This window comes from Notamacropus eugenii, chromosome 3, assembly GCF_028372415.1.
Source record: "Notamacropus eugenii isolate mMacEug1 chromosome 3, mMacEug1.pri_v2, whole genome shotgun sequence".
NCBI classification, from domain to species: domain Eukaryota; kingdom Metazoa; phylum Chordata; class Mammalia; order Diprotodontia; family Macropodidae; genus Notamacropus; species Notamacropus eugenii.
In genome coordinates, this window is record NC_092874.1 from 316,482,530 (window position 1) to 316,502,895 (window position 20,366).

The 20,366-nt window shown below is 40.0% G+C and overlaps 1 protein-coding gene across 1 annotated transcript in view; it reads right to left on the reverse strand.

The window, feature by feature from the left end:
* Positions 1–19,083, reverse strand: part of LOC140496675 (uncharacterized) — a 41,067-nt gene extending 21,984 nt beyond the window's left edge. The window contains exons 1-2 of the mRNA XM_072596742.1: positions 18,699–19,083; positions 3–179 (exon numbers count right to left, since the gene is read on the reverse strand). Coding sequence (XP_072452843.1) covers positions 3–179; positions 18,699–18,740 — 219 coding nt within the window. The 5' untranslated portion in view covers positions 18,741–19,083. The remainder of the gene's footprint in view (positions 1–2; positions 180–18,698) is intronic.
* Positions 19,084–20,366: the final 1,283 nt, after the last annotated feature.

Consider the following 20,366-nt stretch of genomic DNA (forward strand, 5'->3'; position numbering starts at 1 on the left):
ACCTTTTTTTCTACCTCTTCCATGAGCTCCACTATATCAAAAGGTAGGTCCTTTTTATAGGGAACAGGATAACGACCAATAGGCTTTGTGGGTTCTTCTGGCTTAGTATCACTGGAATGGCTTGTTACTTTAGCTGTTGAAAGGGTCCCAAGTCCATTTGCCAATAATCGAGGAACACCCTAAAATTAAAAGGGGGAGGAAAAACAAAGAGCATGTTTGTTTGATAACAAACTTTGAATATTATTTTTATTGCTCAAAAAAATTATTTTTCCTGTTAAAAATTTTCATTAATATAGTTTGTCATATTTCCAAACATACCTCTATCCCCCTTCTACCCCTCATAAACAAACAAACAAAAAAAGAGACAATTCAACAAAACTAAGTTTGACAACATAGGCAATGTTCCACATCCACAGTCCCATATCCCCAAAAGGAAGGTTGACTGGAATTTAAATAAATTTTTAAAATCAAGAACAATCTAGGTATCAGGACTTAAGTTCAATTAGTTATTTATCAATAATAAATTGCTTCTTGATCCCCTTTCCTATGATTAAGTATTACCACTGCCTTCTGAGCACTGCAAAGTGAGACCATTTTATTAACATGTCATTAATAAGAAGCAAACAAATTAAAATAACCCTGAGGCTTTACCACACGTCCAGCAAACTTGGAAAAATTACAAAATACAGAAATAATGCTATAGGAAGACCAACATACTAATATACTGCTGATTCACTATAAATTGTTCATAGTTTGCAATTATGAGGAGTCACTAAACTATTCATACTTTTTGTCAAGTGATTCCATTGACAGATACAGACCTTAATCCAAAAAAGAGACAGAAGTCCTATATATATATGAAAATATTCATTGCAACGCCCATTAACGGGTAACGAAACGCTGGAATCTCATTGGATGCCCAATGATTTAGAGAATGCCTAAACAAACCTGTGGTCCTTTAGTGCTGATTGATGTTACCGCATGTGAGGAACTCAAATTACAGGTGGAAACGGGCAGTAATGCTGTCACAGTAGGGGACTGAACTCTCAGAATTAGACAGATCTAACCAAAGAATAACTAAGACATGGTAATGTTCATGGGAGTTGAAGATCTTCCCCCCCATGAAAGGGCCTCAGGCGGAGCCCATGAAGGAAGCTGGCTTAGGGGAAGCTTTGCTCGCTGGAAGGCTTCCACACCTTTTGGTAATAAGGCACTTTGGTGCCAGGGTGGAGATGCCCTCTGACTCCACACGCAGTCAGAGGTTAGCACTTTGCTTCAGGGCTCCCTCTTTGGAAGGTTGTTCCCATGATGTGGCCAGTCCAGACTCTGAGACGCTCCCCCACCCCCCCAGCTTTGAACACCTCTCTCTGGTAACTATACATGGATGGAATGGTCACACCGAAGCCCTTCTGTTGGTCTCCACGATATTTTCTGTTTGTATTTTCTCTGAAGCTCAGGGTGCTGACTTTCCCCCTGAACTAAACGAATGATATCTATGTTTAATTAAAGTGACTGATGACCCCTTTAAAGCTGCTTTCCTTTCAGAAAAGCAGACCCAAGAACCTGTGCTAGCAGGTCATCCTGGGTAAGCTGGGGTGCTTGCCTTTACAGATGTCAAGGACATGAACAGAATCTTAGATAAACTGGTAGGACAGATATCTGGAGAGAAGTGAACGAGAACAGAAAGGAATAAACCTTTTACTCAGCGGGGCCTGGTACCTTTACAAAAATCAACCATATAGCAGGGCATAAAAACTTTATAGTTAAATGCAGAAAATCCAAGATATTAAACGCATCCTTTTCAGATCACAATACAATAAAAAGTATATTCAAGAAGATTATGGAAATGAAAATGACAAACTCACTGGAAACAAAACAGACTGAAGAATGAGTGCGTGATAGAAAGACTTCCATGAACTAACGCTGAGTTAAGTGAGCAGAACCCGAAGAACGCTGTATACGCTGACAGCAACACCGTGTGATGGCTAACTGTGACAGACCTCTTCTCAGCAATGCGAGGATCTAAGGCAACCCCAACACACTCATGATGGACAATGCCACCTATACCCAGAAAAAGAACTATGTGAATGCAGATTGAAGCAGACTATTCGCTCTCTCTTTTGCTGTTTCTTCTTTCTCATGGTTCCTTCCATTGATTCTAATTCTTTTTTACAACATGACTAATGTGAAAATATGTTTAATATGAATATATATATGTAGAACCTATACCAGCCTGCACTCTATATTGGGGAGGGGGAGAAAATCTGGAACTCAAAATCTTATGGAAGGGAATGTTGAAAACTAAAAAATAAACCAATATTAAAAAAAGAATGAGTGGGTTAACGAACGAATCATAGAAACAATACTTTCATTAAAGAGAATGACAAAATCCATGGGATGCAGCAAAAGTCGTCATCAGAGGAACATTTTTACCTTTAAATGCTCATATCAATAAAATAGAGAAAGAGCAGACCCATGAATTGGGTGTGCAATTACACTAGAAAAAGAACAAATTAAAAATCCCCAATTAAACACCCAAGTTGGAAGTCTTTAATTTTAAGGTGAGATGAATAAAATTAGGTGTAAGAAAACCACTGACTTAGATAAACTAGGAGTTGGTTTTATGAAAAAACTCAATAATAATAAAATAGATGAACTTTTGGTTAATGTAATTTTAAAAAGAGAAGAAATCCAAATCACTAATATTAAAAATGCAAAAGGTGAATATACCACCAATGAAGATGAAATCAAAGAAATAAGAAGTTATTTTGCCCAATTATATGCCAATAAATTTAACAATTTAAGTGAAATGGAAGAATATTTACAAAAATATAAACTGCCTAGATTAGCAGAAAAGGAAATATAATATCTAAATTAACCTGTTTTAGAAAAAGAAATTGAACATGCCATAAATGAGCTTCCTAGAAAAAAAAACCCAACAAATTCATCAGGATTAGATAGACTGATGAGTGAATTCTATCAAAAATTTAAAGATCAACTAATTCCAATATTAAATCAGTTGGAATCACAGGCAAAAAAGAGCAAAAACAGAAAGAAAATTATAGGCCAGTTTCATTAATGAATATCAATGCAAAAATCCTAATAAAATGTTAGCTAGGAGACTCCAACAATACAGTGCCTGGCATACAGTAGAAGGCATATACATGCGAATTCCCTCCCCTTCTCCTTTCTCAGCTGGTAGCATTTAGAGCTGGAAGAGTCTTTTGAGATCTACTAATCCAGGCCCTGAACTACAGATAAACTAGTGACCCTCACCCAGTAAGTAGCAGGAAGTAGCATTCAAAATCAGGTTCTTGGATCCCAACTCCAGGGTTTCTGATATCTGCTACACCATGGCTACAACTTTTTTTAGTTCCTGGATTTCCTCATAGAATACCAATAATATGAAAACTTTTATGTAGCACTATAAGGTTTATAATATATTTTAAATATATTATTAACAAACAACCCTAAGTAAACCTAGGAATATTATCTCCATTTAATAGATGAGGAAGAGATTCAGAAAGGGTAAGGGGATCTGCCCCTGGTCATACGTCTAAAGTAAGAGGCAAGAATTCAGCTATTTAGGAATTTTCTGCTCCCAAATTCAATGTTCTTTCCACTACATATCATAAAATAGAATGCTACTCCACCTGAATCCCAATTAAAGAGATAAAAGGGAAGCACTTTGATAGGAGAAATACGGAAGGGTACGAGACAGGAACAATTCCAATTGCAGTTTAAAGAGAACACACAGGGCAATGATGTTCAAAATCGGGTGTGTATGATTTAAGTCACTTTACTCCTAAGGGCCTCACTTTATTTTTCTGTAATGTAAGAGATCTGAGGTAAAAGGCCACAACTGTGATTTTTCCTCTACCTTCCGCATGAGGAAACTCCTTTTACAAATGCAGGTAGGCACACTCTGTATAACAACATATAGTCTTAGATAGTTGCCCAGAGCGCTAGAAAATAAGTGACCTGCCCAGGGACACCGTGCCAGTGTATCAGGAGAAACCTGAACCCTCACCCTTTCTGATTTTAAAGTCAGATTTCTCTATGAATTATGCCATGCTGCTACTGAAGAATATTTGTGTGTCATTCATGAGCAGGGGGCCACACCAATCTTCTTTACATCACTCCAATTTTAGTACACACACTAATTGTACAAGATCTAATCATCTTACTTCTCAGGCTTCACTTATTATAGCATACATGTTAGGGGCAGCTAGGTGACGCAGTAGATGACCTGTCCTAGTGTCAGAGGGACCTAGGTTCAAATTTGACCTCAGTCACTTGATGCTTACTAGCTGTAATTTTGATTACATTAAATTGAAGTTTTTGCACAAATAAATCCAATGCAACCACGATTAGGAGGTGTGTGATTAAGGAAATTTATGGTTCAGATTCGCACCTACAATAAGACACATTTGAGAAGAAGAAGCTGGGTATTTTACTGATTTACAGAAAAGGCAAATGCATGAACAGTTTAGAGCTACAGCAGAAATAATTAATATAGCCTAATACTAATATAATTATAGCAATATTAATATAGATATAAGAGAAAATAGAAAAACATCACCAATTCAGGGAAGCACCAACACCTGCATTTTCTCAGCTGGGGAATCCCGGGATACAGCTTTCAGGGTCTGAATTGGGAGCAAGTAGTCCCAGGCAGAGTGTCCTCTCCATGGGTGAGATTCTGAGGACTTACACTAGGCGGGGGGACTTTATAGGGACCTAGACAGAAGGCTTTTTGCCAATGGTTCCGCACACTGTTCCAAGCTGGTCAGGCACATGGCCATGGGAATACAGGTTTTGTCCATCAAGGAGATACCATACAGGGGCCACAAGATATAAGTCAATTAATCATATACTGGGAGGACTAGCCAGATCCTCCAAGTATTATCTATGTGTTCCGGGAGTGGCTAGTTCCCAAAACATTAAGGCATGGCCAACTCGCGCATGTTATGTTCCTTGAGAGGTCACCAAAAGGACAGAGTGAACTTACTTTATTCAAGGGATATGAAATATTCCTTCATTTGGCCTTAAGGTCACGAAGGACATAAGGTGACCGAATCAAGGGAGTGAAATTAGTATATATCCGTTTCATCTGAGTATACACATAACAATTACAACAAAACAAAAACAGTAATGATAGGAATAATAACAAAATAGGAATAGCAAGGCCATTAAAGTATTTCGTCGCAGTGGAGGATTTGAATAGAAAATCATACCAATGATGATTAGTATCAGAGGTTACTAAGTGTGAGGCCTCCACTACAAGTGTTTGTATACCATGTTTATTGAGCGCTCTTTGGTTTTTCTCTAATAGTTGCTGGAATTCAACAGAAGAATTTAAAATAGAGACTAAAGGTTCCAAAGATCAATACACGTAGGGTAGAGGTAATAGTTTGGGTACCCAAGACAAAATAACATCATCCACTATCAGGGAAAAAGCAGAAATCATCACCCTGCCAATGGAGAAAACTCACATGTTGTATACAACCAGCAAACGGGGCTACTTGCCCTACAGAATACAAGTCAGTTTGATTGTTAGAGACGACAGTTTTTCAGATAGATTGAACAGATACTCCATGTAACATAGAGAAACTGGACATAGGGTATAGAGTAAGGTCACGTAGACTAGAGAGAGGAGTGTGAGAGAAGACAGGGCTCCATCTGTCTGGTCATCATCCCACGCACCATTCCAGTCTTCTAAAGTATGAGTTACATTAGCTTGATCGATGTAGTTTCCATATAAATGTGGCAAAGCAAAGTAATGATGCAATATAAAAGGAATTACATGGTACTGACACATGGTAGTGCAATGTTGTACATTATAGTAATACATAGTCCCAGTACACCACATAGAGGTGTACTTGGCTTGAGTTTGCTGCTGAGATTTCCAATAATGGTAGGAAGGGAATAGAGTTTTCCAAAGATCAGGGTCTCCACTCAACAATAAACGCTGTGCATTCTCTTTTTGTATTAGAGTATACATATTCTGTAAAGAACATTGAGTCCAGTTAAACAGTGCTGTAACATTAGTGTTAAAAGTTATTGAAGCTAAGGTTGAGTTATTAAAAACCTGTAGGAATTGGCCTTGGTATTCTAAAGTACGTTGATGGGGCAGGATCATTGTGGGCAACCATTTGGCATTAACAGTAAGTGCTTGAGCTACATCCTGTCCAGCACTGTGCAGTCTGCTGGCCAGGGTCTCAAGATCTATAGAATTTACTATACCCAAACCGGTTCCTGTCCCACCAAGCAATGTATCATACCAGGCCCTTTTTATTCTGGCACAATTTGGTAATACAGGGAAGGATATGTTATTAGTAACATTAATACACTGGGTCGTGTTGTTAATGCCCCAGGTGGTACAATTACTATTCTTCAACTGATCCTTCATCACTTGAAAACGCCTATCGGGGTGGTAGAATTTCTCCACCGTAAGGTTATTTGAGAGCCACCTGCATGCAGTCGTGCTCCTGGGGTCCAGGCAAAATTTTCTGAGATGGTGTACAGCAATAGCCATATCCCTAAAAAACACTTTATTCACATAAAAAGACATGTATTAATGGAACATCATATAAGGTATCATCTCCTGAGTAACAAACCAGCACTGTATTATTTTTTCCCTCAGGGATGATTTCCATGGCCTTAGGCCAGTCTGTAGGTTTATTTTTAACCCTTGCCTTTGAGTCAATTGTCATATTGGTAGTACCAAATCCTCCCCTCCTGGCATCAGAAGATTCTGGTGTATGAACTTTGGCCCATTCAGGATTCAGGCAAGGGATAATAACTAGTTGGGCAACTCTCCTTCTGTTGTATGATAAGGTTCAGTATCCAAATTTTGCAAAATTATTTTAATTTCTCCAACATAGTTGGAGTCAATTATTCCTCCTAGTACACCTACTCCTAAAACAGCTGAACTTCAGGATAGTATCTGCCTATAATGGCAGTATTTTGAGGTTAGGGAGAAATGTGATTCCAGAATTGGGGCCCAAGTACATGCACCCAAGCACCCCATCATTCCCCCCTTAAACAGATGGGACCCAAAATCTTTCTGGGGTAAGGGACGAAGGTCTCAGATTCTGAAACTGCTTCATGCTGAGATTGGACGTAGAGCTGTCCCTGCCTTGAGAGGTCCCATTCAGGGGGTTGGTTCTTCAGTCAGTGTCAGGAACATGATGATCCAGGTCCAGACAGTGATGTGTAATGGTCTCAGACAGAGGGTGATATACAGCCAGAACGGTCATCTGCAAGTGGAAGGAACTAAACCTGGAGGAGACAAAACTGGCAAGGAGATTAAGCAAACAAAGGCCAAAAGATGACCAGAAGGGGTTAAATACGGGTTGGTATCCTTTAGGTAGGGCCATCTCAAATCTGGTAGGGCTACTGATTATCAAATCAAGTTACAACACTTTTCTGTCTTCTGAAAATACTTCCTCACACTCTCTCAACATACTTAAACCATCTGAGACTGGTACAAAGGTATCCAGAGCAACTATCTGGAGACAGGAGAGGCTTGGATGACCCCCGTTTGTCCCAAACCTTATCTGCCTTCTGTATTCTCAATCAAACCTTTATTTATCTTTCAAAATCTCTTGAGCCCATTATTCAGACTGCTTCACTCTCCTTTATATTTCTACCATAGACAAGATAGCTCACAAGTTATTACTCTTTACTAGTATGGCTGTATTGCCTTAAACAAAAGGGGTTTCTAACTTGAACCTCACAACTGAGTAGATGTACATCGTTGTTTCACAGGCTTGTTTATTTCTTTCTGATTATTCACTCTGGAAGGGAAACTTTAGAAATTAAGTTGTCGTTGTTGCTTACATATGATAAGTTCAAACACTAATTTTAACTCTTGCTTAGGCCATGGGATGACTACAAATTCAGATCAAAATACCAAAATCTTTTCTGCTTTGTAGATCATTACATATTAATTTAGCAATACATTATCTTGAAAATGAAAATTCAGTAGGCCTTACATGAGAGATTTTTAAAAAAAAAAAATTCTTCTAAAAGCATTTCCTTTCCTTTTTTAAAAAAAAAAACAGTTTAAATTTTATCCTGATGTTGAGTCACTAAACTTTTATAAAGAAAATTAGTTGAAATTTTTTTTAAAGCGATGACTCTTTTTACTTTGAAGCAAAAATTAAACTTTAAAATTGAAGTTCATTAAAGCTGAGTTGTTATAAAAATGTCCTTAAATAATATGAATTCCCAAAGTATTACAAACTAAATTCTTAGTTATTGCAGAATTCCTAGATATTACAAAATGTTTTAGTCAAAAAGGTGTTGTAATGGAATCTCACATTGGTTACAGTAAGAGACTGATCACAGAAAAACACGACGGCTTTTAAAATCCTTTTAAACAGTGGAAACATCTTAAGATAGGTCTTAAGCAGTTTACATAAATTTCTCCACATGTTCTAATTTTAGATAAGAAATAATATTTGATTTGCCAGTAAGATTACACAAAAGGGCTCACACATTTACTGACTACTTGCTCTGTTCATAGAAATTTGCTATAGAAGGAAAAAAGCAGGGACATGTCACATACCAAATATGACAGGATAAAACATCCTTTATTCTGTTTGAATTCAGATAAGAGTGAAATTCTCCAATCCTGCAGTATCTGTTTCATAGCCAGACTCAGGAATAGTCAGGTGGGAAACATTCCTTTTTAAAGGAACACAATGGGGAAACTGAGCCAGGGGGATCCCATCCTAGATTGAGGCTAGAATTGTCTCCTTGGCCTTTCCTTTCCAAATACAAACTTCACCTGTTAACAGTACAGGATCACATTCCCTCTGAGTAACGTGGCATTTCTCTCAGATACTGGTTTAATGCAAACAACTACACCCAAATTCAAACTCAAAACAAAAATAGGTATGGTCCCAAATGCCTTTTACCTTAAAAAGCAAATTTCACCAATCACAGTTGAGAGCCAGATACAGTTACGTTTTTTTTCTTATGGAGTTGCAATAAGTAATAAAGATCTACCAGGACTCACATACACAAGGGATTCCATTTAACATTTTCCTTCTCAAATTTAGAACTTGTCCTGATGTAAAAGCCAATTGTTAAAAATCCTTTCTATCTGTTACAACTTCTGAGAAAGTCATATTCATTGTTTAGGAACTACATAAGCCAAACAAGTTCTTTTCTTTCCATACACAGTAATCAATTAACAATTTTAAGCTTAGCATTAAAACAGTAACTCCAAATAACTTAGCTAACAATCTTACAACTTTTATACATGACAGCCAAATTGTTTTAGCTATAACTTCTTTAACAGGCAAAGGTGAAAATACCTGGTTTTCTAAATGGCCATTACAAAACATTATAAGGCAAGGTTAGCAGGACTCATAAAGTAACATAGCTGGTTTTACACAATTTTCCCAACATCTTTTAGTTTCAACAACATTCAGATTAAAAATTGCTTTGTCTAACACCATTCTGGATTACAATGGCCACTCAATTTTTACAATCCAAGAGAAATTCAGAAATACAATCTTAGAAATATAGTTTTAACACAACAATAACTTCAGGTGGTATTATTTACATTTCCATAAATTATTGATCTTATTACCTTTAGTAATTAAAACCATTTCAAAGTTAACAATTATACACCAGTCATTATGTTAAGAATCTTATAATCATTTTATCATTTTGATCCCATAACAACAACCATTATTATCTTTACTTTTACAAATCAGAAGACAGGTCAAACAGAGATAAAATACATTTTTGCAACTGAAACAGAGAAGTGAAGTTTACCAAGAGCAGAGAAAGTGAGGGTTCTTGTAGGCCAGCAGTCACCTGTAAGGGCTCTGCAGCTTCAAGTCTGCTACCCCAGTCTTCACAGGGTCCTGTCCTTTTGCCACCGAGGAGTAGGGCAAATCTCCCCACTCCACAATATCTTGTTCAAATACTTTATTTGTCAAATTCTTCTTCAAAAATGGCATATTGTACTGCAAATCCTGTTCGTGACACCAATTATGTGTGATTAAGGAAATTTATGGTTCAGATTCGCACCTACAATAAGACACATTTGAGAAGAAGAAGCTGGGTATTTTACTGATTTACAGAAAAGGCAAATGCATGAACAGTTTAGAGCTACAGCAGAAATAATTAATATAGCCTAATACTAATATAATTATAGCAATATTAATATAGATATAAGAGGAAATAGAAAAACATCACCAATTCAGGGAAGCACCAACACCTGCATTTTCTCAGCTGGGGAATCCCGGGATACAGCTTTCAGGGTCTGAATTGGGAGCAAGTGGTCCCAGGCAGAGCGTCCTCTCCATGGGTGAGATTCTGAGGACTTACACTAGGCGGGGGGACTTAATAGGGACCTAGACAAAGAAGGCTTTTTGCCAACGGCTCTGCACACTGTTCCAAGCTGGTCAGGCACATGGCCATGGGAATACAGGTTTTGTCCATCAAGGAAATATCATATGGGGGCCACAAGATATAAGTTAATTAATCATATACTGGGAGGATTAGCCAGATCTTCCAAGTATTATCTATGTGTTCCGGGAGTGGCTAGTTCCCGGAACATTAATACATGGCCAACTCACATATGTTATATTCCTTGAGAGGTCACCAAAAGGACAGAGTGAACTTACTTTATTCAAGGGATATGAAATAGTCCTTCAGGAGGGAAGCAGAAAACTTGGAAAGAATTTTTGCAACTAATGTTTGTGATAAAGGTCTCATTTTAAAAATACATAGGGAACTGAGTCAAATTTACAAGGATACTTACTAGCTGTGTGACCCTGGGCAGGTCCTTTAACCCTGATTGCATCCGTGTTTTGCTTTTGGGAAACCAAAGTCACTTTAATATCATGACTGGGCATTAGAAGTAGGATTGTAGTCCTATAAACATGTAACAGCCGATCAACAAACTCTTTGATCAAAGTCCTCAGTACATTTTGTCACTAAGTACAGATGTTGAGCTAATCTAACTCCAATACACTTCCTACTTCTATCATTCTGTAGGTATCTACAAGTTATCGTTTCTTTTAGACCTTAGCAATTAGACAGATCTTAACAATTCACTACGATAAAGAAGGGAGGCAGTTAGGTGGCCCACTGGACACAGCAATGGGCCTGGATTCAGGAAGAACTGAGTTTACTGAGTTTACTAGTTGTGTGACCCTGGGCAGGTCACTTACCCTGCTTGCTTTAATCTACAGGTGAAGGAAATGGCAATCCACTGCAGTATCGTTACTAAGAAAATCCACAGACTGTATGGGGTCCAAGGGGTCACGGAAGCGTCAGACAGGACTGGATCACTGAACAACAAGGAGTGCATATACTACCACACACACTCCTCATTTTGCCTGCCTCACCAAATATAAAGAACAGTACTTGGAGGACTTTAATCAAACAAGGGTTTACTGATCAGCTGTTATGTGTTTATAGGACTAAAGTCCTACACTAATGCCCAATCATGATGTCTAAACTGACCTTGGTTTCTCAAAAGCAAACACTAGTAACCCATAAGCCTGGCCAGGTTCTGCCAAGCTGGAAAGGTGTCAAGTACAGCCTTGACTGTCCATGACTTGAGGCCCAGCTTGGCCAAATGCAGAGAGGCTCTTCATTGGAAGGCCGGTCAATAGAGGATAAAATGTTTTTGACCCCAGCTCATTATGGAACACCTATTAAAGCCACAAGATATGTGATATAACAGAACTGGGTCTCCCTATCTATTACACCTCTTAGATTTGGGACTTCACTATAATACGAGAGACGGCATCACAAAATACACATATAGTATAGATTATGGTACAGATTAACCATTAAAAAACATGGGATAGAAAGTCAGCCATCATTCTAGTCACCCAGATTCATAATCCTGGTGCCATCTTTGACTTTTCTCATTACCAGCCAATTAAAGACCAAGTCTTAATTGATTCTATCTCTACAGGAGGCCTGGCATCCATCAGTCAATAAACATTAATTAGGCACCTAGGGTACTGTGTTAAGCTCTGTGAGACAAAGAAAGGCAATCCCTGCTCTCAAGGAGCTCATAATCTAATTGGGGAAATAACAAAAAAAGAAGCTAAAAAAATGGCGCACAAGTGAAATCAGAGAAGTCAGATCTACAAGGCAAACAGTTAAGTGGGAAAGAATCTTTGCAGCAAGTTTCTGTGACTAACATAAAAGAGAAAACATGAGCAAGCAATCATAAAGGATGGCCAATAAATCATAAAGGATTAAATGAGATAATATTTGTGAAAGCACTTAGCACCGTCATCTGGCACACACAGGTGCCACTACCAAGGTGCTTCACAAATTCCTTCCCCTTCATCAAACAAAGATGAACTGTTTACATTCTAATACGGGGAGATGTGTCCCCACAGAACTCTCTAATCACCAACGGTAACGAAGGGAGGCTAATAAGGCAGAACCTGGGACAGGTTTTTAGGTTTCCATGATTTTAAAAGAAAGGACAGAGAGGAGGAAAGAGAAGGGTCGAAAAAGTACCTCGCATAATTTGAGTGTGCATGTATGAGGCTGCACCAACAAGAAGGAAGGGGAAGGGGAGACAGGCAGCACTTGAACTTCACTACCATCTGAATGGTGAAAGGAAGGAAGAAGACACAAAATGGAATGTAGAAATACGTTTTCTGAACAGGGAAACAGGAGGGGAAAAGACAAGAAAAGAGGAGTAGGTTAAAGAAAGGAATAGTCTAAAACTAAACAAATTCTAACTACAGGGGTGGGTAGGGAAGAGAGATTTAAAAAGAATGAAAAGATAAGAACCTGTGATTAGGCCCTGAGCAGGTAAAGAGGGTAGGGACAGGAACTGAGATGAAGCCTAGCTAGGCAGGGCTCCCCTCTCACTACCTTTTTCATTATAAAGCAAGGAGGACTGATCAAAAATGAAAAACCACAATTTTACAAGCAACAGGTTATCCACTTCCTGAGGTGGATAAGATTCAGAGTACAGATTAAGACCTTTTCTTTCTTTTTCTTTGGACAGGGTTAACGTTGGAATCTATTTTGGTTAACTATGCATATCTATTGTGAGGATTTTGTTTTTCTTTATTTTTCAGTATGAGTGTGGACAGGGAGAAGGTGAATTTTGTCAATTTAAAAAAATTAAATTTTAAAAATGAAACGACCAAATCATGACTCCAGAGGTCACATGATACACAACATGCTTCCCACCTCTGCCAGAAGTGCAGAATGACACGTAATTTTCAAATATGGCCAAGAGATAAATGGTCAGAGTAATGTGAATATGCACTTCTCAAAAGACTGACATACAAGCTATCAACCAACATATGAAAAAAATCATCCAAATCACTAATAAGAGGAGACGTAAATTAAAATAACTCTAAAGCTCTACTTAAAACCATGAAACTGACAAAAAAGGAAAAATGGCAACTGTGAGAAAGGATGTGAGAGGACAGATAACTGACACATTACTCCCAACACTATGAATTTCTACAGCCATTCTAGAAAGCAATTTGGAACTAAACACCCCAAAATGACTAAACTGGGCATAACCTTTAACCTGACAATATAGGCATAGATCCCAAAGTGATCAATGAAAAAAGGAGAGCCATATATACAAAAATATTCATGAAAAGCATTTTTTTTTTGTTGTACCCAAGAACTGGAAACTAAGGGGATACCCACTGATTAGCTTAACAAATCATGGTATATGAATGTAACAGAATATTATAGGCACCGTAAGAAATTATGCAAAGAATATGGGTTAACTCATATAATCTGATACAGAGTGAAGTGAGAAGAACCAGGAGATTTTTACAGTAACTATAACATTGCAAAGAAGAACAACTTTGAAAGACATAGGAACTCTGATCATTACCAACCTCACCTGATCATGAAACACACTTCCCTTCCCTTAACAGAGGTGATGGACTAGAGATAAAAAGCTTACATTTTTCAGACATGGCCAATGTGTGGATTTATTTTCCTTGATCATACTTATTTGTTATAAAAGAAGGCTTTTTTTTGAGTGATTAATAATGCCAAAAGATAGAGAGAAAAGGGCATTAATGAAACATTTTTAAAAGGCAGTTCAGGGAGAAAGGAAGCTCAGAAGGAAACAAAGATAAACAAGGCGATATTGGGAAATATTGTATTAAATTTATTTGCGGTTGTTTGTCTTCTATTCTCAGAGGACAATGACATCAGGAAGGTGATGCCTTGCAAGTAAATTGGATTTAAGTGAGGGAAGGACCTCAGCTTGAAAGACTAACGTCTCACCCCGCACCTGGGGCTATCTCCAGTTGTCCTGATCTATATCTTGCCACTGGACCCAGAAGGTTTCAGGAGCAGAAATAGGCTGGTGACTTTGCACAACCCTTCCTCACTAAATCCTGCAAGTCATGGCATCATCTTTCTGATGTTATGGTACTCTTCCAGAATAAAGAACAAACAACCACTATGAGTAGTATAAGCTGCCCTGCTGGGGCCTCAACTGGCCACTTCCATTGGGGCAACCCAGATCCTTCCTTCACAATTTCCCTTTCCCCTTTTCTTTCTTTTTCTTTCACCTTTCCTTTCCTCCTTGCCTTCTATCCACATAGGGTATAATAACCTTACCTGAGGGTACTTTGCCCAAAGGAATGTAAATTTTGATCCCAGAAACCTAGCAAGACATCTTGGGATTTACAGGCTACATTTATTTCTAAAGAAACAGCCTTAAACCCATTTCACTCTGGCTCTCATTGATTGGCAACGATAGGTTCCAGTCCAAGACTCACTTAGTGGTCATTATGTGGACCCTGGTGGCTCAGAACCAACATAAATAGTAATCATTTCTGTTCTGGTCAGAAACCCTGGTTGGGGGTCTTCCTCTTCCAGATGGATTTTTTTTCTTTTTTTGATTAGGTAAAAGGGGATATTCTTTGGCTCATTTCTTAACTAGCCTTAATCACTGAATGGGCATTGCCTCGGTCAAACTGAAATTTATTATATATGAATGAATACATGTACATATATATCTTCTTTTAAAAATTTTTTCTTTGTAAATGGAAATGTACATTTGTGGATATCTATAGATTTCATAACTTTAAAAACATGTTACAGGAGAAAGCAGGAAAAAAAACTTTAATGGTTCCCTAGCGCGGCTAGGCATACTGGATAGAGGGACAGGCACTGACAAGACTCATCTTCCCCAGTTCAAATGTGGCCTCAGACACTTACTAGTTGTGTTGACCTTGGGCAAGTCATTTAACCCTGTTTGCCTCAGCTTCCTCATCTATAAAATGAATTGGAGAAGGAACTGGCAACCCACTCCAGTGTCTTTGCCAAGAAAACTCCAAATGGGGTCACAAAGTCAGACACTACTGGAAAAAAAAACCTAACAATACACTGCTTCTAGTGTAAAATGTAAAATCCAATCCCTGTGACTGGAATTTAAAGCCCTCTGTCACTTCATTTCCAACTACCTTTCCAGGCCTTTTTCACTTTACTTTATTTTCGCATATTGGCACCAGTAAAACTGATCTGCTAAGGTTTCCTTATAAAGGACAATCTGTCTCTCACCAGTGACTATGCATAATATGATGATGCTAGAAAGAATACATTTTAAAGGCCCCCAGAGGGTAATCCTCGAGATTTCAAAAAGGGAAAGGGACCAAAAGAAGAGAGAAATAGGAGAATCTCAACAAAGAACTTCTGAAAATACAAAGGGAGATCATTCCAGCAAGGAGAAAAAAAATCCCAGATTTATCTGAAGAGAATGATCTGGAGGCTCAGGGAACTCACCAAACAACTTTGATCTTAAAAAGAAATGTACAGAACATGAGGGCGAGAGTAGGTTAAAGAAAACAAATAAGAGGGTGACGCAGTTCTAGGGAAAAAAAGTCAAGAGTTCGAATGCTCAGAGTGAACTGAAGGAAGCAGTTACGGGAAGCAGAGGACAACGCTGAGTTTTTGTGTTTTAGTTATACATGGATAAAACAGGGAATCACAGAAGGGATAAACTTTTGCTTGGAGGGCAAATGGAAAAAAGGTTACTGAAGACAGAAGGAAGAGAAGGCATAACTACTCAAGCCTTATTTCAGTTGTTTTCCTGGCCAAGGAGAATGGACCTTTGCACTGAAAACGACAGAACAAAAATGATTAACAGGGATTTCAAACCCAGGATACAGTAAGTGAAGAGCATAGTCACTCGACATATTTTTATCACTTGGCCCAGACGAACTATATTTTCCTGCACTAAAAGAAGTGGTAGATAGATAGGATTGCTAAGTGAACAATATTTGAAAGATCATGGAGGGAAAAAGGAGAGAGAACACAATACTAGAGAGAAATGTCTACATTTTTAAAAAAATTAAAAGACTAGAGTCAGCAAACTATAAGCCAGTGAATTTAACTTTGTTTCTTGGGAAAATTATCAAAGAGATGGTTGGCGGACATCTAGAAAGAGTCCCCCAGGAATCTATGCTTGGCCCTGTGCTGTTTTCATATTTTTATTTGCAGATGACACAAAGCTAGTTAACAGTTAACAAACAAAATGAGTCAGGTTCCCAAAAGATCTTGATGGGGAGAGCACTGGCCTTAATCTAATATACTAAAATCCAACAGAAATAAATGCAAGATTTATTGTACATTTGGGTACAAAAATTCAAGTTCACAAGTAAAATTATCTGAAAGAGATCCGGGGGTGCTAGTGCACTATAAGCTCAAAATGAATCAGCACTGGGATGTGGCAGCCAACAAAGCGAATGTGATCTTAGACTGCTTGAAGAGGGTCTAAACTTCCAGGAATAGAGGTTATAGTCCACTGTCACCATTTCCCTTTCTGGATGTCCAACAACAATCTCTTCAATAATCCAGTCTAGAATTTTCCTAGGTATCCAAGTCAAGGTCAACTTAATCAGCATTTATTCTTTTCACTGTGATTTGATCAATATCAGATTTTATCAAATTATGATTTTATTAATGAATTAAACAGAACAGGGTTAAGTTTGAGGTGATTATACCACCAATTATATTGCCATTACTAAAGCCAGGTGGTGAAGTGGATAAAGGGGCATGTGTAATGGGAGTTCAAACTCTTCCCCGGCAGTTGAGAGGCCTTTGGTGGGACTATTCAGGGTGACTGAATCTGTATGAAGACCCACACCTCTTGATGATTGCAAAGGATGCACTGGATCAGGAGATATATTGGAAAAGCGTATATATACACATACACACATATGTATATACTCTGAGGTGAGGTTCTACTTTGGGGCTTAGTTTTTGGAAGAAGGTTCTTGTGCCCCCCACTTTGAAAACCCGGATGTCTGTGCTTCTCTCTCTCTCTCTGGTAACATGTACGTATTGCCTACGGTCAGTTAGAAGCTCTGTCTGTTGGTATATGTAATTAAAGATTGTTTACTCCTTCTTCAAGTTGCTTTCCTTTTAGAAAAGCAGATCTAAGACCTCCTGGGTGCCAAAATGCTTGCTGTTACAGCCTGGAGTCAGGAAGTTCAAATATGACTTCAGACAATTACTAGCTGTATGATCCTGGGTCAGTCACTGTCTGCCTTCATTTCTTCCTCTGTAAAATGAGCTGGAGAAAGAAATGGTAAACCACCCCAGTTATCTTTGTCAAGAAAATCCTAAATAAGGTCACTGAAAAAAATAACCCAACAACATCATGTTCTACTTGCCATTTTAACTTCTTAATCTAGGACTAGGTTTACTGTCCTGGACTTGGCATGGGAATTCTGACAACTGGTAAAGGGAAATGCCCACGAGGAAATACCCTCTTACCGATGCAAACTGCCACTTGATTTGCTATTTTTGATCTTAAAACCTTATCTGGGGGCACTTCCCCAAGGTCTCAGGATCAGGCTCGAGCCTAAGCCTTCCTGCCCCCTTACTCAGCTCTCTGCTCCCTACACCAGACTGCCTCTCCATAACTATGCACAATAAAAGGTGGTCTGGAGTTAAGCAGGGACACGAGTTCCAAGGTGACCTCAGACACTTAACTGTGTAACCTTAGGCAGGTCATTTCACCATCTGTGGAAGTAGCTGCTGCTACATTGTTACAGAGTGGCTGTAACAGAACGAGCTCAAAAGGCTGCGGTGACAATCCGATGAGATATTTACAAAGCTCCCGGAGCAAAGCTGGCGCAACAAGACCGCTTAAGCCCCGCCCCCTGTAAACAAACAAACAATTTAACTGAATTGTAACCTTTACCATCTGTGGGCAGACATTTCTCTGAGACCCAGCTTCCTCTAAAATTTGATCCCTCACATTTGTAACGGCGTTAAGACTCGGGACACCACCCTGAAAAAGCAAGGGGGCGATCACCGGCTCCTCCCACCAGCGACCTGAGACCCTGGGGGGTCACCTCCAGCCTCGTCCATACCACAGATAAACTGAGTCCGAGGAAGGGAAGGCGGGCCGGCCACACGGCCACGAGGCCGCCGCCGCCCGAGGGCCGGAGACCCCTAGAACTACCGTGAGCGCCCTGAAGGGGAGACTGTAGCCAGGGACGCGCATGTGAGCGCCCGCGTGTGTGCCGCGTGTGCGTGTGTGATGGGCGCGGAAGGCACCAGCACCACCCAGGCTCCCGGGGCGGGGGCCGGGGCCATGGCCGTGACCGAGGCACGCGCGGCCGGGTCGGAGGGCGCCCCCCCACCCCGCGAGGCGCAGCGTCCGGCCTCCCGCGGCCCCGGGCCCCGCAACTCACCGACGCCAGCCCCGGGCGCAGAAGGCGGAGGAGGAGGCCCATGGCGCAGCGCCCCGGCTCGGCTCCGCTCCCGCCGCCGGACCCTCGCCTCCCGAGCCTACGTCCGGGCGCGGGGAGAGGACGAGTGAGGCTGCGCCCGCGGGACTCGCCCCTTCGGCCCCTCTCTGCCCTCCCCGGGAAGGGTCTGCCCACGGAGGGAGGGGCGGCGCAATTCCGCCCACGTCTCGCCCGCCCCTTCCTCTCTCCTCCCCTCCTATTTCTTCTCTTACTTTCTCTCCCCCTCCCTTCCAGCCTTTTTCTACCCGCGTCTCTCTTCCCTTTTTCTCCCTGGCACGCTTCCACTTTCCCTGCTCTCTCTGTCTCTGTCTTTGTCTCTCCCTGTCTCTCTCTGTCTCTCTGTCTCTCTCTTTCTCTCTCTCTCTCTGTCTCTGTCTCTCTCTGTCTCTCTGTCTCTGTCTCTCTGTCTCTGTCTCTCTCTGTCTCTGTCTCTCTCTGTCTCTGTCTCTCTCTGTCTCTCTCTCTCTCTCTCTCCTTCCATCTGTGTTCCTTTCCCAACCTGGAGCCCTAGGAATTCCAAACCCAGGCTGAGGGAAAGGAAGGGATCTGACCCTGACCCCAACCGTGACCGTGCAGCCGCTAGGACCCATCAGTGCCATGGGTGATACAGAGATGAGCAGCCTGCTTCTAGGAAGCGACTGCATTTTGTATTCTCTTTAGGAAATGCCCCATCCACCCTCATCTGTCATCACCCGATGGGGATGCAGAAGTAGCCTAAGAGGATTCCTGAAAACTCTTCCTTTCCTTTAGCTACAGATCTTTTTCAGGAGTGAATTCTCTGGGAATTTTGGAAGTCCAGCTCAGAGATGTTTCAGGCAGGAGAAGCATCGGAAAGCTGGCCTTAGAGCCAGAAATGGTTAAGTACTAGGATGCACATAGTGCTTTAAGGTTGGCAAAACACTTCCCCATTTACAAAGAGGAATTTTGAGAAAGATTGCCCATGGGCACACAGCTAGGGAGGGTCTGAGGCACAATTTAAATTCAGGATTTTGCTGATTCTGAGTCTACCCCTCTATCCCTTGGGCTACCTAGCTGAAAAATACAAAAGGTTAATTAGTTATGAGCCAGCCTGTGTGATCATGGACAAGTCACTTACTCTCACTACTCCAAGCAGCTCTAAAAACATGTTACAGATGATTGATAGAGCAAGGGAAATTGATTTTAAAAAACTATATAAAATTTCCCCCAATCCATCTTTTCTCCTAATTTTAGCCATTTTTTATTTTGTTTGTGCTTTTTAATTTTATTAAATTTGAATAATTTGTGTCTATAAATGAAATATGTGGGGGTTTTTTTAGGCCGGAATGTGAGTTCAAATGTGGCCTTACACACTTGCTAGCTTTGCTTAAGGGTATGAATAATTAAAAAAAATTAAACTTTCTCACTTTCTGATGCCTTGTTTTGCTGTATCGTCTGTGAAGTGTGTATGTGTGTGTGTGTGGTTGTATGTCTCAAAAGGTGGGACTTTTTCAAAAGGTCTAGGATTCTGGGTTTCTGAGAATACAGTACTATTACTGTATAATCCTTGACTAAAAAACTAGCAATTTATAGATAAATTATTTCATAGTCCAATCTAATGAGTTTTCCTTTCAGGAGACAGCTTTTTGCTGA